This window comes from Globicephala melas, chromosome 5, assembly GCF_963455315.2.
Source record: "Globicephala melas chromosome 5, mGloMel1.2, whole genome shotgun sequence".
NCBI classification, from domain to species: Eukaryota; Metazoa; Chordata; class Mammalia; order Artiodactyla; family Delphinidae; genus Globicephala; species Globicephala melas.
Window position 1 is genome coordinate 20,602,343 of NC_083318.1, and position 17,936 is coordinate 20,620,278.

A 17,936-nucleotide genomic window follows, 5' to 3' on the forward strand; every position below is an offset into this window, starting at 1 on the left:
TTAGTGATGTTGAGCATCCTTACATATATTTGTTGGCAATCTGTATATCTTCTTTGGAGAAATGCCTATTTAGGTCCTCTGCCCATTTTTGGATTGGGTTATTTGTTTTTTTAACATAGAGCTGCATGAGCTGCTTGTAAATTTTGGAGGATAATCCTTTGTCAGTTGCTTTGTTCGCACATATTTTCTCACATTCTGAGGGTTGTCTTTGCGTCTTGTTTATGGTTTCCTTTGCTGTGCAAAAGCTTTTAAGTTTCATTGGGTCCCATTTGTTTATATTTGTTTTTATTTCCATTCCTCTAAGAGGTGGGTCAAAAAGGATCTTGCTGTGATTTTTGTCATAGAGCGTTCTGCCTATGTTTTCCTCTAAGAGTTTTACAGTGTCTGGCCTTACATTTAGGTCTTTAATCCATTTGGAGTTTATTTTTGTGTATGGTGTTAGGGAGTGTTCTCATTTCATTATTTTACATGTAACTGTCCAGTTCTCCCAGCACCACTTACTGAAGAGGCTGTCTTTTCTCCATTGTATAATCTTACCTCCTTTACCAAAGATAAGGTAACCATATGTGTGTGGGTTTACCTCTGAGCTTTCTATCCTGTTCCATTGATCTGCATTTCTGTTTTTGTGCCAGTACCATACTGTCTTGATTACTGTAGCTTTGTAGTATAGTCTGAAGTCAGGGAGCCTGATTCCTCCAGCTCCGTTTTTTTGTTCTCAAGATTGCTTTGGCTCTTCAGGGTCTTTTGTGTTTCCATACAAAGTGTGAAATTTTTTGTTCTAGTTCTGTGAAAAATGCCATTGGTAGTTTGAGGCATTGCACTGAATCTGTAGATTGCTTTGGGAAGTCTGGTCTTTTTCACAGTGTTGATTCTTCCAATCCAAGAACATGATATCTCTCCATCTGTTTGTATCATCTTTAATTTCTTTCATCAGTGTCTTAGAGTTTTCTGGATACAGGTCTTTTGTCTCCTTAGGTAGGTTTATTCCTAGGTATTTTATTCTTTCTGTTGCAGTGGTAAATGGGAGTGTTTCCCTAATTTCTCATTCATATTTTTCATCATTAGTGTATAGGAATGCAAGAGATTTCTGTACATTAATTTTGTGTCCAAATTTATTCAGTAGCTCTAATAGTTTTCTGGTATCATCTTTAAGATTCTCTATGTATAGTATCGTGTCATCTGAAAACAGTGACAGTTTTACTTTTTCTTTTCCAATTTGGATTCTGTTTATTTCTTGTTCTTCTCTGACTGCTGTGGCTAAAAATTCTAAAACTATGTTGAATAATAGTGGTGAGAGTGGGCAACCTTGTCTTGTTCCTGAAATTAGAGGAAATGGTTTCAGTTTTTCACGATTGAGAATGATGTTGGCTGTGGGCTTGTCATATATGGCCTTTATTATGTTGAGATAGGTTCCCTCTATGTCTGCTCTCTGGAGAGTTTTTATCATAAATGGGTGTTGAATTTTGTCGAAATGTTTTTCTGCATCTATTGAGATTATCATATGGTTTTTCTCCTTCAGTTTGTTAATATGGCGTATCACGTTGGTTCATTTGCATATATTGAAGAATCCTTGCATTCCTGGGAAAAACCCCACTTGATCATGGTGTATGAACCTTTTAATGTGCTGTTGGATTCTGTTTGCTAGTATTTTGTTGAGGACTTTTGCATCTATGTTCATCAGTGATATTGGCCTGTAGTTTTCTTTCTTTGTGACATCCTTGTCTGGTTTTGGTATCAGGGTGATGGTGGCCTCGTAGAATGAGTTTGGGAGTGTTCTTCCCTCTGCTATATTTGGAAGAGTTTGAGAAGGATAGGTGTTAGCTCTTCTCTAAATGTTTGATAGAATTTGCTTGTGAAGCCATCTGGTCCTGTGCTTTTGTTTGTTGGAAGATTTTTAATCACATTTTCAATTTCAGTGCTTGTGATTGGTCTGTTTATATTTTCTATTTCTTCCTGGTTCAGTCTTGGAAGGTTGTGCTTTTCTAAGGATGTGTCCATTTCTTCCAAGTTGTCCATTTTATTGGCATATAGTTGCTTGTAGTAATCTCTCATGATCCTTTATATTTCTGCAGTGTCAGTTGTTACTTCTCCTTTTTCATTTCTAATTCTATTGATTTGAGTCTTCTCCCTTTTTCTTGATGAGTCTGGCTAATGGTTTATCAATTTTGTTTATCTTCTCAAAGACCCAGCTTTTAGTTTTATTGATCTTTGCTATCGTTTCCTTCATTTATTTTTCATTTAATTCTGATCTGATCTTTATGATTTCTTTCCTTCTGCTAACTTTGGGGTTTTTTCTTATTCTTCTTTCTCTAACTGCTTTAGCTGTAAGGTTAGGTTGTTTATTTGAGATGTTTCTTGTTTCTTGAGGTAGGACTGTATTGCTATAAACTTCCCTCTTAGAACTTCTTTCACAGCATCCCATAGATTTTGGGTTGTCATGTTTTCATTGTCAGTTTTTTCTAGGTATTTTTTTGATTTCATCTTTGATTTCTTCAGTGATCTCTTGGTTATTTAGTAGTGTATTGTTTAGCCTCCATGTGTTTGTATTTTTTACAGATTTTTTTCCTGTAATTGATCTCTAGTCTCATAGCATTGTGGTCAGAAAAGATACTTGATATGATTTCAATATTATTAAATTTACCTAGTCTTGATTTGTGGCCCAGGATATGATGTATCCTGGAGAATGTTCCATGAGCACTTGAGAAGCAAGTGTATTCTGTTGTTTTTGAATGGAATATCCTATAACTATCAATTAAGTCCATCTTGTTTAATGTATCATTTAAATCTTGTGTTTCCTTATTTATTTTCATTTTGAATGATCTGTCCATTGGTGAAAGTGGGGTGTTAAAGTCCCCTACTATGATTGTGTTACTGTCGATTTCCCCTTTTTTGGCTGTTAACATTTGCCTTATGTATTGAGGTGCTCCTATGTGGGGTTCATAAATATTTACAATTGTTCTGTCTTCCTCTTGGATTGATCTGTTGATCATTATGTAGTGTCCTTCTTTGTCTCTTGTAATAGTCTTTATTTTAAAGTCTGTTTTGTCTAATATGAGAATTGCTACTCCAGCTTTCTTTTGATTTCCATTTGCATAGAGTATCTTTTTTCATCCCCTCACTTTCTGTCTGTATGTGTCCCTAGGTTGAAGTGGGTCTCCTATAGACAGCATATATACAGGTCTTGTTTTTGTATCCATTCAGCTAGTCTGTGTCTTTTGGTTGGAACATTTAATCCATTTACATTTAAGTTAGTTATCGATATGTATGTTCCTATTCCCATTTTCTTAATTGTTTTGGGTTTGTTATTGTAGGTCTTTTCCTTCTCTTGTGTTTCCCACTTAGAGTAGTTCCTTTAGCATTTGGTGTAAAGCTGGTTTGGTGGTGCTGAATTCTCATTGCTTTTGCTTGTCTGTAATGGTTTTAATTTCTCCGTCGGATCTGAATGAGATCCTTGTTGGGTAGAGTAATGTTAGTTGTAGGTTTTCTCCTTTCATCACTTTAAATATGTCCTACCACTTCCTCCTGACTTGCAGAGTTTTTCCTCAAAGATCAGCTCTAACCTAATGGGGATTCCCTTGTATATTATTTGTTTCTTTTCCCTTGCTGCTTGTAATATTTTTTCTTTGTATTTAATTTTTGATCGTTTGATTAGTGTATGTCTTGGCGTGTTTCTCTTTGGATTTATCCTGTATGGGACTCTCTACGCTTCCTAGACTTGATTGACTATTTCATTTCCCATAATGGCGAAGTTTTCAACTATAATCTCTTCAAATATTTTCTCAGTTCCTTTTTTTTTTCCTCTTCTTCTGGGACCCCTATAATTCAAATGTTGGTGCATTTAATATTGTCCCAGAGGTCTCTGAGACTGTCCTCAGTTATTTTCATTCTTTTTTCTTTATTCTGCTCTGCGATAGTTATTTTCACTATTTTATCTTCCAGGTCAATTATCCATTCTTCTGCTTCAGTCATTCTGCTATTGATTCCTTCAAGAGAGTTTTTAATTTCATTTATTGTGTTGTTCATCTTTGTTTGTTAGCTCTTTAGTTCTTCTAGGTCCTCGTTAAACGTTTCTTGTATTTTCTCCATTCTATTTCCAAGATTTCGGATCATCTTTAGTATCATTACTCTGAATTCTTTTTCAGGTAGACTGCCTATTTCCTCTTCATTTGTTTGGTCTGGTGGGTTTTTACCTTGCTCCTTCATCTGCTGTGTGTTTCTCTGTCTTCTAATTTTGCTTAACTTACTGTGTTTGGGGTCTCCTTTTCACAGGCTGCAGGTTCGTAGTTCCCATTGTTTTTGGTGTCTGTCCCCAGTGGCTAAGGTTGGTTTAATAGGTTGTGTAGGCTTCCTGGTGGAGGTGAGTAGTGCCTGTGTTCTGGAGGATGAGGCTGTATCTTGTCTTTCTGGTGGGCAGAACCACGTCCGGCGATGTGTTTTGGGGTGTCTGGGACCTTATTATGAGTTTAGGCAGCCTCTCTGCTAATGGGTGGTGTTGTGTTCTTGTCTTGCTAGTTGTTTGGCATAGGGTGTCCAGCACTGTAGCTTGCTGGTCGTTGAGTGGAGCTGGCTGTTAGCATTGAGATGGAGATCTCTGGGAGAGCTTTCGCCGTTTTATATTACGTGGATCTGGGAGGTCTCTGGTGGACCAGTGTCCTGAACTCGGCTCTTCCACCTCAGAGGCTCAGGCCTGACACCTGGCTGGAGCACCAAGACCCTGTCAGCCACGTGGTGTATAGCACAGGGAACTCTTCTCGGGGCTCCGTGGTGATCTGCTAGTGTTGGTAGGCCTCCTGCAGAGGCAGGGGATGGCTGTGGCTCACTGCAGGGACAAGGACACTGGCAGCAGCAGTTCTGGGACGTACTCCTTGGCATGAGCCCTCTGGGAGTCTGCCATTAGCCCCACCAAAGAGCGTTTAGCCTCTGAAATCTTTTTTAAAAAACAAAGTATCAGTGAAACAGTGATCCCTGTAATGTGCAGTATAGTGACAGAACAAATTGACTGATAGGAAATCTTTTTAACAGGTTCTTAAAATTAGATTTAATTTGGGCTCAAATATTAAAAGGAAAATGCAGCGAGCCTGAATGTTGCTTGTTTCTGAGTGCTGGAATTGCTCTGGGCTCGCAGCCTCTCCGCAGGAGGGAAAGCCTCGTCCGCCACCCTGAACTGCCCCAGGTGTTGGCCCTGCTGTGCCTGAGCCTTTTCTTGGCAGTGCAGGAGAGGTTGTGGTGGGCAGGATCTGGTGCGGGAGGAGCGACGGTATGTGCCTGCTTTGCTGCTTTCGATTTTCCTGACGGGAAGCTTTCCTTTATCTCGTAGGTGAGCGTCCCTATCAATGCCCTTACTGTGAAAAAGGATTCAGTAAAAATGACGGGCTGAAGATGCACATTCGTACTCACACCAGGGTAAGATTATATTCTCTCTCCTTAATATGTATTATAAAATCCATACTTATTTTAAAAAGGTTTAACTTTACCTGAGAAAAGAAAGGTGGTATATCCAAAATCATACGTTTATATTTATGATGAACATTTGGGAATAATCTTTTTAGACACAACAATGAAAGAAACAGAAATTGAAACTCCCAAAGCATCCCCATTCTTTGAATTGTGAACCAGTTTTTAGGAGTAACAGGAGTTATAAAGGACACACTGCCCAGTAAATAGACTGTAGCATTTTAATACTGAAAAATATAAGGGTGCTGTCTGCAGAGTGTTTGCCAGTAACGCAGATGCCAGCACTTCTTGAACAGAGGTGCGCCTGTCAGCATGTGCCCATTAATTAATGCATATGAGCAGGTATATTTGCAAGAAAGACGTCGAAAATAATTTGAATTATCACGGGAGGTGGCAAACAAGGAAGGACCGCTTCTTGCGCTACAGGGCGTGCCCGGTGCTGTCTTTCATTCTTTTTTTCCGAGGATGCCCTTTGTGCCTCTGCTGTCAGCAACTCTCACTGGACTCTTGTCATTCTGTTACTTATGGCTTTTTCAGACTCAAGCATCTGCCTCACATGCTATAAAAATAAATGAGCGGCTCACCTTCCATGCAGCTACATTTCTTAGCTCACTGTTCAGTTTAGGACACAATTAGATACTTTACATGAACTTTCCACTTGAAAATTTGATGTTGTTTTTAAATAGCTCTTCTTGATTTTGCTCTGTTTCCTCTTTTCACCGCATTACCTTTCACACAGCTCTGTTCAGCTTGGTCTTTTAAAAGTCCTTATGGTCTGTATGTAAATGCCATATTTTTTTCAAATTTTAAGAGACATGCCTAATCCCCTTAAGAGCAATTCTAATTTAGGCTTCTCCTGGATTTCGCTTTTTACCTGAGCTGTAAAATGAAACTTGAGCGAAAACACATAATAATAATACCTTTCCAGTGTAATAATATGCTAGCTTTCCACTTCAGTTCTGTAGGCCATAAACGATAACCTCTGAGGTCCTGTTAAGAAAATACTCCTCTTTGTGGTAGAGGAGAGAGGAGGCTTCTGTGCTCATTAGAGCAAGTCCACATTGAGCTTCTCATATGATATAAAATGTCATATTCATAGTATATGGATATTAGGAACTGGAGTAATGGCTAAATATAAAATTCCTTCATAGACCATAAAGGATTAGACAAATGTTACTGTTCACAACATGACTTGAATGTGCATACTCAAAATATTTATTTCACAGCGAGCCCTATTAAAGAGGTTTAAGCTAGTTGAGTTTAGGAGGTTGTTTTATGTGTGTGCAGTTGTCACAGTAGTGCCAGTAATGTGTTTTGAAGATATCAACCAACAGGCAAAGCAGCCCTGGTTTCTCTTGTCAAACCTCATGAGGTTAACCAAAATCTGGTACTCTATAATTATACCTCAGAAGAGGCTGTTCAAATTACTGCAGAGAAAAAAATTACCTTTTGTGTTTTCTCAAGAAAGGGTGATATGATATTTCCAATTCACCTATTTTGGCTTTTACTTTGTTTTAACATAAAGTTTATTAATAAGAATAATACTAATAGTTAAATACAAAGGCCACTAATCACATGCCAGGTACTATATTCTAGAAGTTCACTTTTATTAATTCATGTAAGCCTCACAACAGTTCATTAATGCATTTAACAATTCACTTAAGCCTCTACGAGGTAGGTAGTATTATAATCTCTTCTTTAAAAATGAGAAACTGAGGCACAGGCAAGTGAGTAGCAGAGTCGAGATTGGAACCCAGGTAGTCTGGCTTCAGAGACCACCCACTCACCTACTGTGCGCACACGACAATGCCTTTTATTCAATTAATTCAATTAAATATTTTCTCATTCCACTGACTCTGATATACTTTCCTATATATTTTCAAACTAAGCAAACTGCAGTAATGAACCCAGAAGTTCATTTAAAATTTATTTAAAAGTCTCATGTTCCTTCGACTATTTGGGCCTTGAGTCCAGGATCCCGGAATGCCTCAGGGTGTCCAGGTGCTGGTGGTATCTTTTTAGCAGCTCTCAGGCACTGACTTCACAAAAAGAAAACAAATCCCAGCCTGTGACTAAGGGAACACCAGAGAAGGCCTCGACTAGAGGCCCCAAGATTTTAGACAGAATCTCATACATTTAGTAGAGAGTACTAGCAAAGAAGAGGGTAAAGAGGGACAAAGAGGCCTTTGGGGTTTTGCTTCAAACCCTTTTAAAATTTTTCTTTCACTCATTATTTATACAGACTGCATCATTTTGAAATCCTATTTCCTAAGCATTACAGATGTTCTTAGCATATCAGCAACTTTTCCAACGCTAGTTAAGGTTATTAGCTAATGCAATCAAGTTAACATCAGAACCAAAAGAGACGTTTTAAAAAGCATTGTAGAGGAAGTCTCTGAAAGCTTATATTTTTCCAATATTATTTGGGTTTGTAAGACTCAATTCAAAAGATGACATTACGTTTGGATTGTAACACTTTTCAGTTTCAATCTTTTATTCACCTTACATTTAGTATTTAGATAGCTCTAGCTCCAGACATTTTTTTTTGTCCTTGTATCAAAAGCTTTTAATTCCATTACAACAACAACTGTATCATTCAGCAGGTTGAGTCTTTGAGAAGTTTTGGTGAGACAACACAAAATTGCACGCCATGCCAGCGCCCCCGATTTGCATTCTGTGAAACCGCACAGACGCCTTAGGGAAGGAACACAAAGTCTTTCACTTTGGGAATTATTTATTGAGTCCAGCAAGGGCCCCAAGCGTGGGAGATGATTTTGCTAAAATCTAAATTTTGCTCAAAGGCTAAACAATCGTTAGTCTTTCACGGAGAGGCCAGGACTCAAGGCGAGGGCAGGTAATTTATTCATTTCCTACAATATATTCTCTTTATTTTTGGTTTCCAGCACTTAGACTATGATGTACTAGATATGTTCTTCTTCATTCATCCTGTTTATATTTCTGGTTTATTATTACTAAATTTGGGAAACTTCTCAGCTTTTTCCCCCAAATATTTCTTTGGTCCCTTTCTATTTCTCTTTTTCTAATAAGGTGCCAGTTACATACGTTGGAATGTTTGATATTGTCTCATAGCTCTTGGTAGTTCTGTTCTGTTTGTCTCTTTGTATCTTTGTGTTTCTAATTTCTCTTGGAGTGTTTTCAGTTTCACTGATTCTTTCCTCTACTGTGCTCAGTCTGCACACTGAAGGATTTCATCTTTGATATCATCATGTTTTTCATTTCTGATATTTCCATTTGGCTTTTTAAAAATAGCTTCCATGTCTGTGCTGCAGTTGTCCATTTGTTCATGCACGTTGTTCACCTTATCACTGGATTCTTCGACAGTATTAATTACAGTTATTTAAATTCTCAGGTGGTTCCACCATCTGGGCCATCTTCCAGTCTCCTTGTGTCCTCTATTCTGTCTCTTGGTAACGGGTTGGGGGAGGGTTTGCTTTTTGTGTGTCACACAGAATTTTGATTGAGTGCCTATTATTGCACGTGAAAGAATAGTATAGACTGAGGTAAATACTGTTTATGCCTGGAAGTGGGCACACCTCTTCTTCTGCCAGGCCCTTAATACGAGAGGTTGAGCTAATCCGGTAAGTAGTTACGCTGGCTTTGGGTTATGTTGTTGCTATAGTTACCGTAGGCTTTCATCTCCTCCCCCGGTGGTCTGCCATTTCCATGATCTCAGTGGGAGACCTGGAGGGCCAGGGGATTCCACAGTAGTTCTGCTCCATCATCAGGTTTTAGCAGACCCTGCATGTCTTTGCCACAGAAGTGGTCTTTGCCTTTGCCTGTCAGCTGGTGCTTGTAACTCAGCACTAGACCTGAGTGGGATAGGGGGTGGGCTTGGTGAGCTCCAGTGAGGGTGTTGGCCTTGTGAGCAGTTCCTTCTCTCTCTCTCTAGGTTCTCTCCTCAACCACCTTCTCGCTTGGGTGATAAAGGAAACAGCTTTGGGGAAGGAGTAGGGCCTCTTTAGGCTGGGGTTGGACAGTTGTCTTAGTTTGGACACTGTGGCTTCAACCAAGACTTATAAAACAGCCTCAGTGATCATATTAATTTTCCTGGGACTTTTAGGCTTGGAGATGCTCCAGACATAGTTCCAGGACCACCGCCCCCCACCCCATCTCTGTTGTCTTTTGTCTAAAAGGTCTTCTTGACCACCCTAAACTATATCTGAGGTATGAATGTCATTTCTTAACTCTTTATGTGTAATATCTCAAGTCCATTTTAGTACATTATACTTAGGAACTATAGATCACCTGAAAATCATGGACCTCAGGTTTATATTGTTAAGACACATTGAGCCAAAACACTGGCTGTCAGTGAGTTAACATAAGTGCTCATAAGTATCCGTTTTGTAAACATTAAGTTCAAAGAAATTGTTTTTTGTAACCTTTTACCACAGAAGGCTTCATGTCTCATTTAATCACTTTTGATGTTCAACATGGAAAACACCTGGACCAATTAGAAAGTTATTCCAGAAACCTTGCCTTTGGAACACCAGTTAAAACACCCAATTGGCTTACACAGGTTTCAGGGTTCTAGGATCACAGCTGAGGCTCCAGCCTTGTTTGTAGGAACAACCAGATTAGTTATTAAACATATTAAAATGGAATTAATTGCCAGTGGTCAAAAGTAATGGCCAGTCTCTTATGTCACTTCATATTTTGTTAATTTTCCTTCGTGAAGCTTCCTGTCCCTGATCCTTAGGCAGTTCCGATGTCTGCCGGGTTTGCAAATGTGTGCACATTGCACTTCCTTTAGACGCCTTGTGGTGAGACCCTGGGTCTCCAAGGCCAGACTGGAGTGGGTGTCTTGGCACCAGGCAGTTCTGGATTTATCTGGAGGCTTCGGGGTGGTACAGCGTTGTAGCAACTCGTAAAGTATGCAAAAATTCAGACCACAGCATCCAGCTGGTGAATCATGTGGGAGCAAGGTAAGCTTGATGTTGAAGGAAAAAGAAGAGCGTTAATTTCTTATGGCTGAAGATGTTGGAGGAGGGGGATTGAGCAGCGGGTGTCAAGGGGAAGAAGAGGCAAGAAGGAGCTCCCTAGCTCCAGGAGCATGGGATAGAATTCTCAAGGTAGCCTTGGTTAAGAACAGAACGAGGTCTTTTAAGGAAGAGAGCCAGCTTGGAATCCTCATGAACACATTATGAGGCATGCCTAAAAAACGTAGGTGACAGATGCAGAAGCAAGTCTGCTGAATCAGGTAGCGGGTAGGCGAGTTGATTCCAGAAATGCTGGAGAGAGAGGGTGGCGTTCGAGCTGAGCTCTGAGGACGGTGGAGGAGGGTATGCTGGGCACATGTAACCACATGGACAAAGTGAGAGCAGTACGTACAGACCCAGTTAGGGTGGCCTGTCCCCTGGGACCAAGTCCGAGGATGCACATTGAAGTCTGACTGCCGCTGAGACAGGCTAGGACCAAGGAGTTGGTCTGAATCCTGGAAACATATCTTGTTTTGAGTGGTGTGTCTTACTTTGAGGGGTGGGTCACATCGTCGGCTCTCTTTTGGAAAGGTTGCTCTGAAGTCATCCTTGAGAGTGAATTGAGGCAGGACTGGAGGCGGGGGCCCCGACGCAGGCATGCCGGAAGCGGCTGAACGAGACAGAGCACCCACACCAGGCAGCCTTGGGATTTGAAAGTAGGGAACTTGTATGAGAGACAGCTTTGAAAGAGTCTTGACAAAGTCTGGGCGTGTAGTACACATAGGTGGTGAAAAGTAGGGAGGGGGCTGAACCTGAGATCCTAGAAGGGGCGCTTTGGGGGATGGGGAGTTCCCACAGACAGGAAGAGTAGGTAGTCGATTTAGAGAGAGCAAGTGGAGGAGAGGAAGGTGTTGCCGGTTCACACTTGTGCAGGCTAAGTATGTGAAGAACATGCTCAGCTATTTCTGTTTTTATGTCTAGGTAAGAGGAAGAGATTTTTTAAAATTCAGTAATTTTTAAGTTTATTACAATTTTAGAGAAAACTGAATTTTTTACATTTTTGTTTTTCTAAACTTCATCAGCTTTTGTGATGTAGGGACAAGAGGATCTGGTGCATTGCCATTATTTGAAAACATCTTTAATTTTGTTTTGGAATTAATAAATCTTTTATCGTTTTTAGAACCCACATATTGCTTGGGGGATTTTGTATGGCCTGCAAATGAATCGTTTAAGATAAATGGCTTTAAGATACCATTGTATTTTCTTTGGCTCAGAAGACATACCTGCATGAAATGGAACATGCTTATTCTATCGCAGTAAACTCCCTTTTCTCTGTAAAAGGGAAAATCAGACCATTTGAAAAATAACTTTCTTTCCAGGGACTGACATCGTCCTTTTCGCCCTTTCTTTCCCCTTTTTCTCTGTGGAAATTCTTCCTGATGGCCATCAACTCCCTTGGCAGAGTGCCTCCCCTTCTTACTCACTGTGCAGCTCTGCTCTTGAGCTAGTCAGCTCTCTTAAAACCACCAGCAAAGAACGTTTTCAGCTTCTTGGTTAGGAATACTGTTTCGGCATGCCAAATGATGGTCCTAAAAGTAGGACTTCGGGTCCAGGCATTCTAGGATCTGAGGAGTGGTTCCCCGAATTTCGCTAGGTTTTGAGAGTAAGAGGTGAAAACTTAAAATAAGTTGGATCTCATACGCTTGACAAATTTATTGGGTGGGTACATTATCCTATAGGAAAATAGACAAAAGTCTTATGTGGAATGAAATCCTGTTTCACTGTATTTAGGGTTATAAGAGTAGAGTTCCGCTGATGTGTGGAATTGAACTGGACTTGGCATAAAGTGTGATTTTTCTGCAGAGTTTTTTTTAACAGTGCTTACATTTTCATCGAGTATTTTTGTGCCTAACTTGATTTTTAGAAGGAAAAAAAAAAAGCTGGGACTATCCATCTAAAGCATAATGTGCATAAGTTGGAATAATGGTGTGGTAAGGTAGCCTCTGAGACGGTTTTCCTCAGTTTCTTCCCTCCCCATATGTATGTGCTGCTCTTCACGTCGACAGGTAGAGCCTAACTTCCCTTCCTTTGAATCTGGGTTGACCACAGTGACTTGCTTGACTAATAGAATGCAGCAGAGGTGATATTCTAGGACTTCTGAGACTAGGTGGGAAGAAACCTGGCAGTTTTTGCCTACGTCTCTTGGAACCAACCACCATGCTGTGAGGACCCGAGGGCACGTGGAGACGCCACAGAAGGGCGCTCCGCAAACAGCCGACAGGAACTGCCAGCCATGTGAGTAAGCCATTTTGGAAACCTAGGTGACTTCAGCTGCACCCAACTGACCGCAACTTCAAGAAAGATTCTAAGAGAGAACTTTGCCTGTGTAACAGTCAATCCACAAACCCAGTCACTCCCACAAAAAAAATACCCCCCCGTCAGTCCATAAAACCATAAGAAATAATAGCTTGTTTCGGGTCACTTAAGTTTTGAGGTGGCTTATTATGCAGCAGTAGATAACTGGGCGAGGGCTAAATATTACATAACGCTGAATAAGTACAATTTTAATTGTGAAGTATGCTTCTATATTTTAAGGTCATTGACATTTCTGGACAAAGTGTTAAAATGAGCACTTGGCAGAGGTTAGCTGTTGTATCACAATATCATCATTTAGCAATGGGAGCCATGTTTTGTGATTGGAAAAATATAATTCTTAAAATTCAGTTTAAAAGATGATACAGTTGTTCAGAAGGGCATACACTGTTCTGAAAAAGGATTTGAGAGACCTAGAAACATGAACTGTAAGGCTCTCATGATACTTCTGTGCTATTTAATTCATAGATCCAAAGTCTGGTGGCAAGTTTGCTTATGTAACCCTGAAAAATGTATAAGTGAGCTAAATTAAGAGGTTTCTTTTCAGTTAATAGGCCTTATAATTGGTGTGGCAGTGGGATGGCTGAAGTGATGAGACCCATTGCCATTATAACATTTTCTCTTCCATACTTTTTAGAAAGGTAAATGGACAACCAAAGAGTCTAAAACTAGGTTATCTATCCGTATTACAAGCAGGAATGATCCGTGTTTCGGGGCCTTTGGTGTGTAATTCTTGCCTTTGGGGCTGGGGTCTGGCAAACTCGATTAGGGGTGGTCTCTGTTCAGAGGTCATGATCTTGAGTAGACTGTTACTTGCGTCATTTCCTGTTTAGGACTTTCTATTTGATTTGGCTACTTTCTGATTGCAGCTGTTTAAAATACACAAACCTCTGTTTTTGAGTTTAACAAATTGACTGTTATAACTTGTTTATATGCTTCTCCTTTCTAGACCTTCACTTTCATGTGGACAGGAATCTTACACCTCTTTTTCCTCAGCATCTGTGTATGCCTGACACCTAGTGGGTTATCGAATTTTTTGAATGAATGCAGTTAAATTATAGCAATAGTAAACTATATTAAATTTACCAAATTAACTCAGAAAATATATAGGTAAATAATATATATGAATCCATTCATTCATTTACTCGACAAATATTTACTAAGTGACTACAGCATGCTGTAAACTGAGACTATAGCAATAAACAGATTAGACGTTGTCCCTACCCTCAGTGGAGCTTGAAGTCTGTTTATCGTAGTAAGAGTAATTCTTACTTAATCTGCAATGCCTTCTTATACTCAGAAGGTCCGAGAAGACAAGAGTGTCTTCAGCAGATATTTGTGATGTGCCCATCATGGGCCAGAAACCGCTGTGTCACAGGCCCTGTCTGTGTCCATCAGGAAAGATGAACGCTAAAAACCTTATTTTAAGGAATTAATAAAATTAAGTGTGCAAAGTGGTGGAGAGGGAAATACTGGGTCCCAAGTGTGTAAGCAGGCGCTAAGCCTGGTCCTGAGATCCTGGCATCTTTGGTGTGGCGCTTTCCTGCCTCACGGCAGTCCTCCTTCATTGTGTTGGTTTTCTTCTGTTACATGTGCATCTCCACGTTTGCTCACATTACAGTGAGTAAAAGCCAGTTCTCTCTGTCTAGGCAGGAATGGACCCCTGTATACCTTTTGCTCTGTGCTTGACGTACCTTGTTTGTGTGTATACTGGGCCCACTTTGCCCTGCCTGCCTTCTTGGACTGTCCTTGTCATCTGGCTTTAAAGACTTTATTCTGAGAGGTCTGTCTGCCGAAGAGGGAAGCTGGAGGTCTGTGGTCCTGTGATGGAGCCATTCCCACCCTTTTTATCTGCCCTGACACACCTGAGGAAGCAGAGGAAGCTCAGGTGGGCTGTGCACCTCAGGCCGTAGTGTGGGCTACGTACAGTGCTTCAGGCTCCAGCCTGAGCCCCTGCTGCTTATTTGCTCACTGAAGACAGCATCTGGTATGGACACGAATGATCACATGATTAGGGGATGACATTAAAATTCATCTCATTTGTAGAAAAGGAAGTAGATCACTTGTAAACTGTAGTACTTTACTATTAATGAGAAATCACTTTACCGCTCTCTATAGTATATCACTGTGCCAAGGCTTTGAGGCTGTGCCAGTTGATCTAAAGATTGTCCCTTTTAGAGCCGAGGATACAGGATAATTCATTTATTCTGCAACTCTTTATTAAGCCTACTATGTGCCAGGACTGTACTAGGTCCCTGGGATAACGTGGTTGACTGTCTAGTACAAGGTGCCTAGGAGTTTCAGGTCCTTTCATGGGATGGATCGTGGTATATAGAGAGGGTGTCATAAAAAAAGAGGCTTCCAGCGTGAGCAGAGGACAGATGATGAAGGTTCTCTGGATGCTCGATGAAAGTATTTAGAATTTACCCTCAGGGCTGTTGAGAAGTCCTGAAAGGTCAAGGCCTCAGAGTTTTGGCTTTTTCAGGCCCTTCTAAGTACTTTGTTTATAGCTGATTACCGGCCAGTACCAGCCCTGCTCTGACTGTCAGGTGCCCTTGGTCTTAAATGTTCGAGGTCTCTGTTCCATGGTCATGGTTCCTGGGACTCTGCTTAGCCTGCTGATCCCTTTTGACTACTTTGCCCAGGGAGTTTTGGGCAGGGACAGGGGGGTGCTTCCAGGCAAGCCATCCCTGGAGAAACAGTAAAAGCCTTTTCCAGTGACCTTTTTCGAGTCTGCGTTTGGTCTTCCTTTTTTCCCACTGCTTTAGAGTAAGGAGTAAAACATCTGCCTAAAATCAAATGACTCTACCACCCATCCCTCCCCCTCCAAACCTGACAGGAGAGCTGTTTTCAGCATTTTAAGTGATCCACTCTTTTCTGCTCCAGTAGGGTAAAGTAACACAAATACATATATCACATGAGTGCCTTTTTTCCCCCATCTGTCACATAACCAACCCTGAGGGACTATTAACACAGCTAGGATCAACATGATATTTTAACTGAGGTATTGGTGAGGCTTTGAGTTCATTATCATTTGAGCTTATGGGTAATGTAAAATTCAGGCAGAATTTCATTTGAAGGGATTTTTTTTTTTATAAATTTATTTATTTGTTTTTATCTTTAGCTGTGTTGGGTCTTTGTTGCTGCGCACGGGCGGGGGCTGCTCTTCGTTGCAGTGCGCGGGCTTCTCATTGCAGTGGCTTCTCTTGCAGTGGCAGAGCACAGGCTCTAGGCACGTGGGCTTCAGTAGTTCTGGCACGTGGGCTCAGTAGTTGTGGCTCGCGGGCTCTAGAGCACAGGCTCAGTAGTTGTGGCGCACGGGCTTAGTTGCTCCATGGCATGTGGGATCTTCCTAGATCAGGGCTCGAACCCGTGTCCCCTGCATTGGCAGGCGGGTTCTTAACCACTGAGCCACCAGGGAAGCCCTGAAGGGATTATTTATGGAATATTTGGTTAACTGATTTATAATGCTGTTATCCTGAACAGTAGGAATAAAATCAGATCCCTGTGTTTTAAGTTGCAAAGACTTATGATGACATATGGCCTTTCTTGATTATCTCACATAATGTCTTAAAACTTGAAAACAAAAGAATTTATCTTAGAGCACTCTGTGACAGTTTCTATTTAACTTTTCTTAACAATGACTTCAAACAGTTGTTGCATAGAGAACTTCTAATTAAATAAGAAATTTTTGACAGATGTGGTATGTTTCATATTGTAACTCTTAAGATTTAGAAGAGCATACATTTAGTCTCAGTTGCCCTTTTAAGTTATGTGCTGTATATTCAAGGAAGGGTTAAGAAAAAGGGTTAGCTCTTAGGTATTCTGGGGGAAAAGATGATCAGCTAGAGCATAAGAAGCCCTGTAAGAGAAGTATTCCAAGGGTGTTATAAACACACAGAGGAGGAATACCTGCTTCACCAGGGAAGAAGGGTACAGGCAAGGAAAGGTGTTAGGAGAAACATCGATGAGAGTTTAGTCTGCAGGACTAGAAAGCTCACTCACGAAGACTCCATGGAATGAAAAAAAAAAGGCAGAGCAATAGAAGATTCTCCGAAAGGAAACCAAGAAGGAGCAGCCAGAGAGGCTGAAGGAGAACCAGGGGAAAAGAGGTGACACCAGAGCTCCAGGAGAGGAAGAGATTTAGCATTTCAGGGAGAAATCACATGTCCTATCTTCCCCTTGGAGTTCCATGACCTATAAGCATACTACAGGTTGGAAAGTCCAGCAATAAAGATATTTCATGTATTGCTTGTTTAACCTAGCATTTACCAATATAATTTGAGCAGAGTCAGTGAGTGTGTGTGTGTGTGTGTGTGTGTGTGTGTGTGTGTGTGTGTGTTACATCTCACGGAGGGTTGTGTTCTACAAAACACTATTTAGGAAATCTTGGTCTAATTCATCCCATGATTGGCTGCCACAGTAATACTTACGAAGGTCAACTTCGATGTTTCTCAGTTACTAAAGAAAACAAACCGACAGTGGCTCCTCATTGCCTATAGACTGGCACCCAGACTGGCCTGAGGTGTCCTGTGCCCTCCTGGCCATGGCGCCCCCTGCCCTTTGTCCAGCCCCACTTTCCTTGAGTACACAGACACACAGTATTGAGGGCATGTCCTTCTCCCTCAGCTCACCATGTTTTTCTGCATCTGCTTCAATATTTCTTGAGGGTACAAATAAAATAATCCTGTCCTCTGGCCTCTCCCCCCTTCCTGTGGAGATCTTAGCTCTCCTTAAAACTCCTGATCAGGCATCAGTTTCTCCACAGCCTTCCCTGCCACCCCTGCCATGGACGTACTTTACTGATACATTAATTATACTATATTAAATCAGTTTTTTTCACTTTCATGTTATAGTTTTCCTTTTCTTCTTTTTTCCTTAGCGCTCCATTCATTTATTCATTCAGTAATTCAGCAATGTAACTGTATGTCTTTTAATTTTCTACTTATCCTTATTGGTGTTTATATATCTTTTCTGTAAAAAGGGAAACTTTCTAAATAGTAGGAACTCATTAGATACTTGTTGAACTGATCATTACGTGTCAGCTAATCATAAGTGTAAGTCATGGGGCTTTAAGTCAGTGGCGTTTTAGTCCAACTGTCTCTTCCTCTCCCCTGGCACCCACCGTGGAAACTCGACACGTTGGCTAAGGGCTCCTGGATCCTCCTGAAC

The 17,936-nt window shown here is 40.8% G+C and overlaps 1 protein-coding gene across 3 annotated transcripts in view; it reads left to right on the forward strand.

The window, feature by feature from the left end:
• Window positions 1–17,936, forward strand: part of PRDM5 (PR/SET domain 5) — a 209,513-nt gene that overhangs the window by 155,746 nt on the left and 35,831 nt on the right. For all 3 annotated transcript variants that reach the window (XR_009563928.1, XM_030863957.2, XM_030863958.2), the window contains one exon: window positions 5,318–5,403. Coding sequence is in view for 2 of the 3 variants with exons in the window: in XM_030863957.2 (XP_030719817.1) it covers window positions 5,318–5,403 (86 nt within the window). In the remaining variant the exon portion in view is untranslated. The remainder of the gene's footprint in view (window positions 1–5,317; window positions 5,404–17,936) is intronic.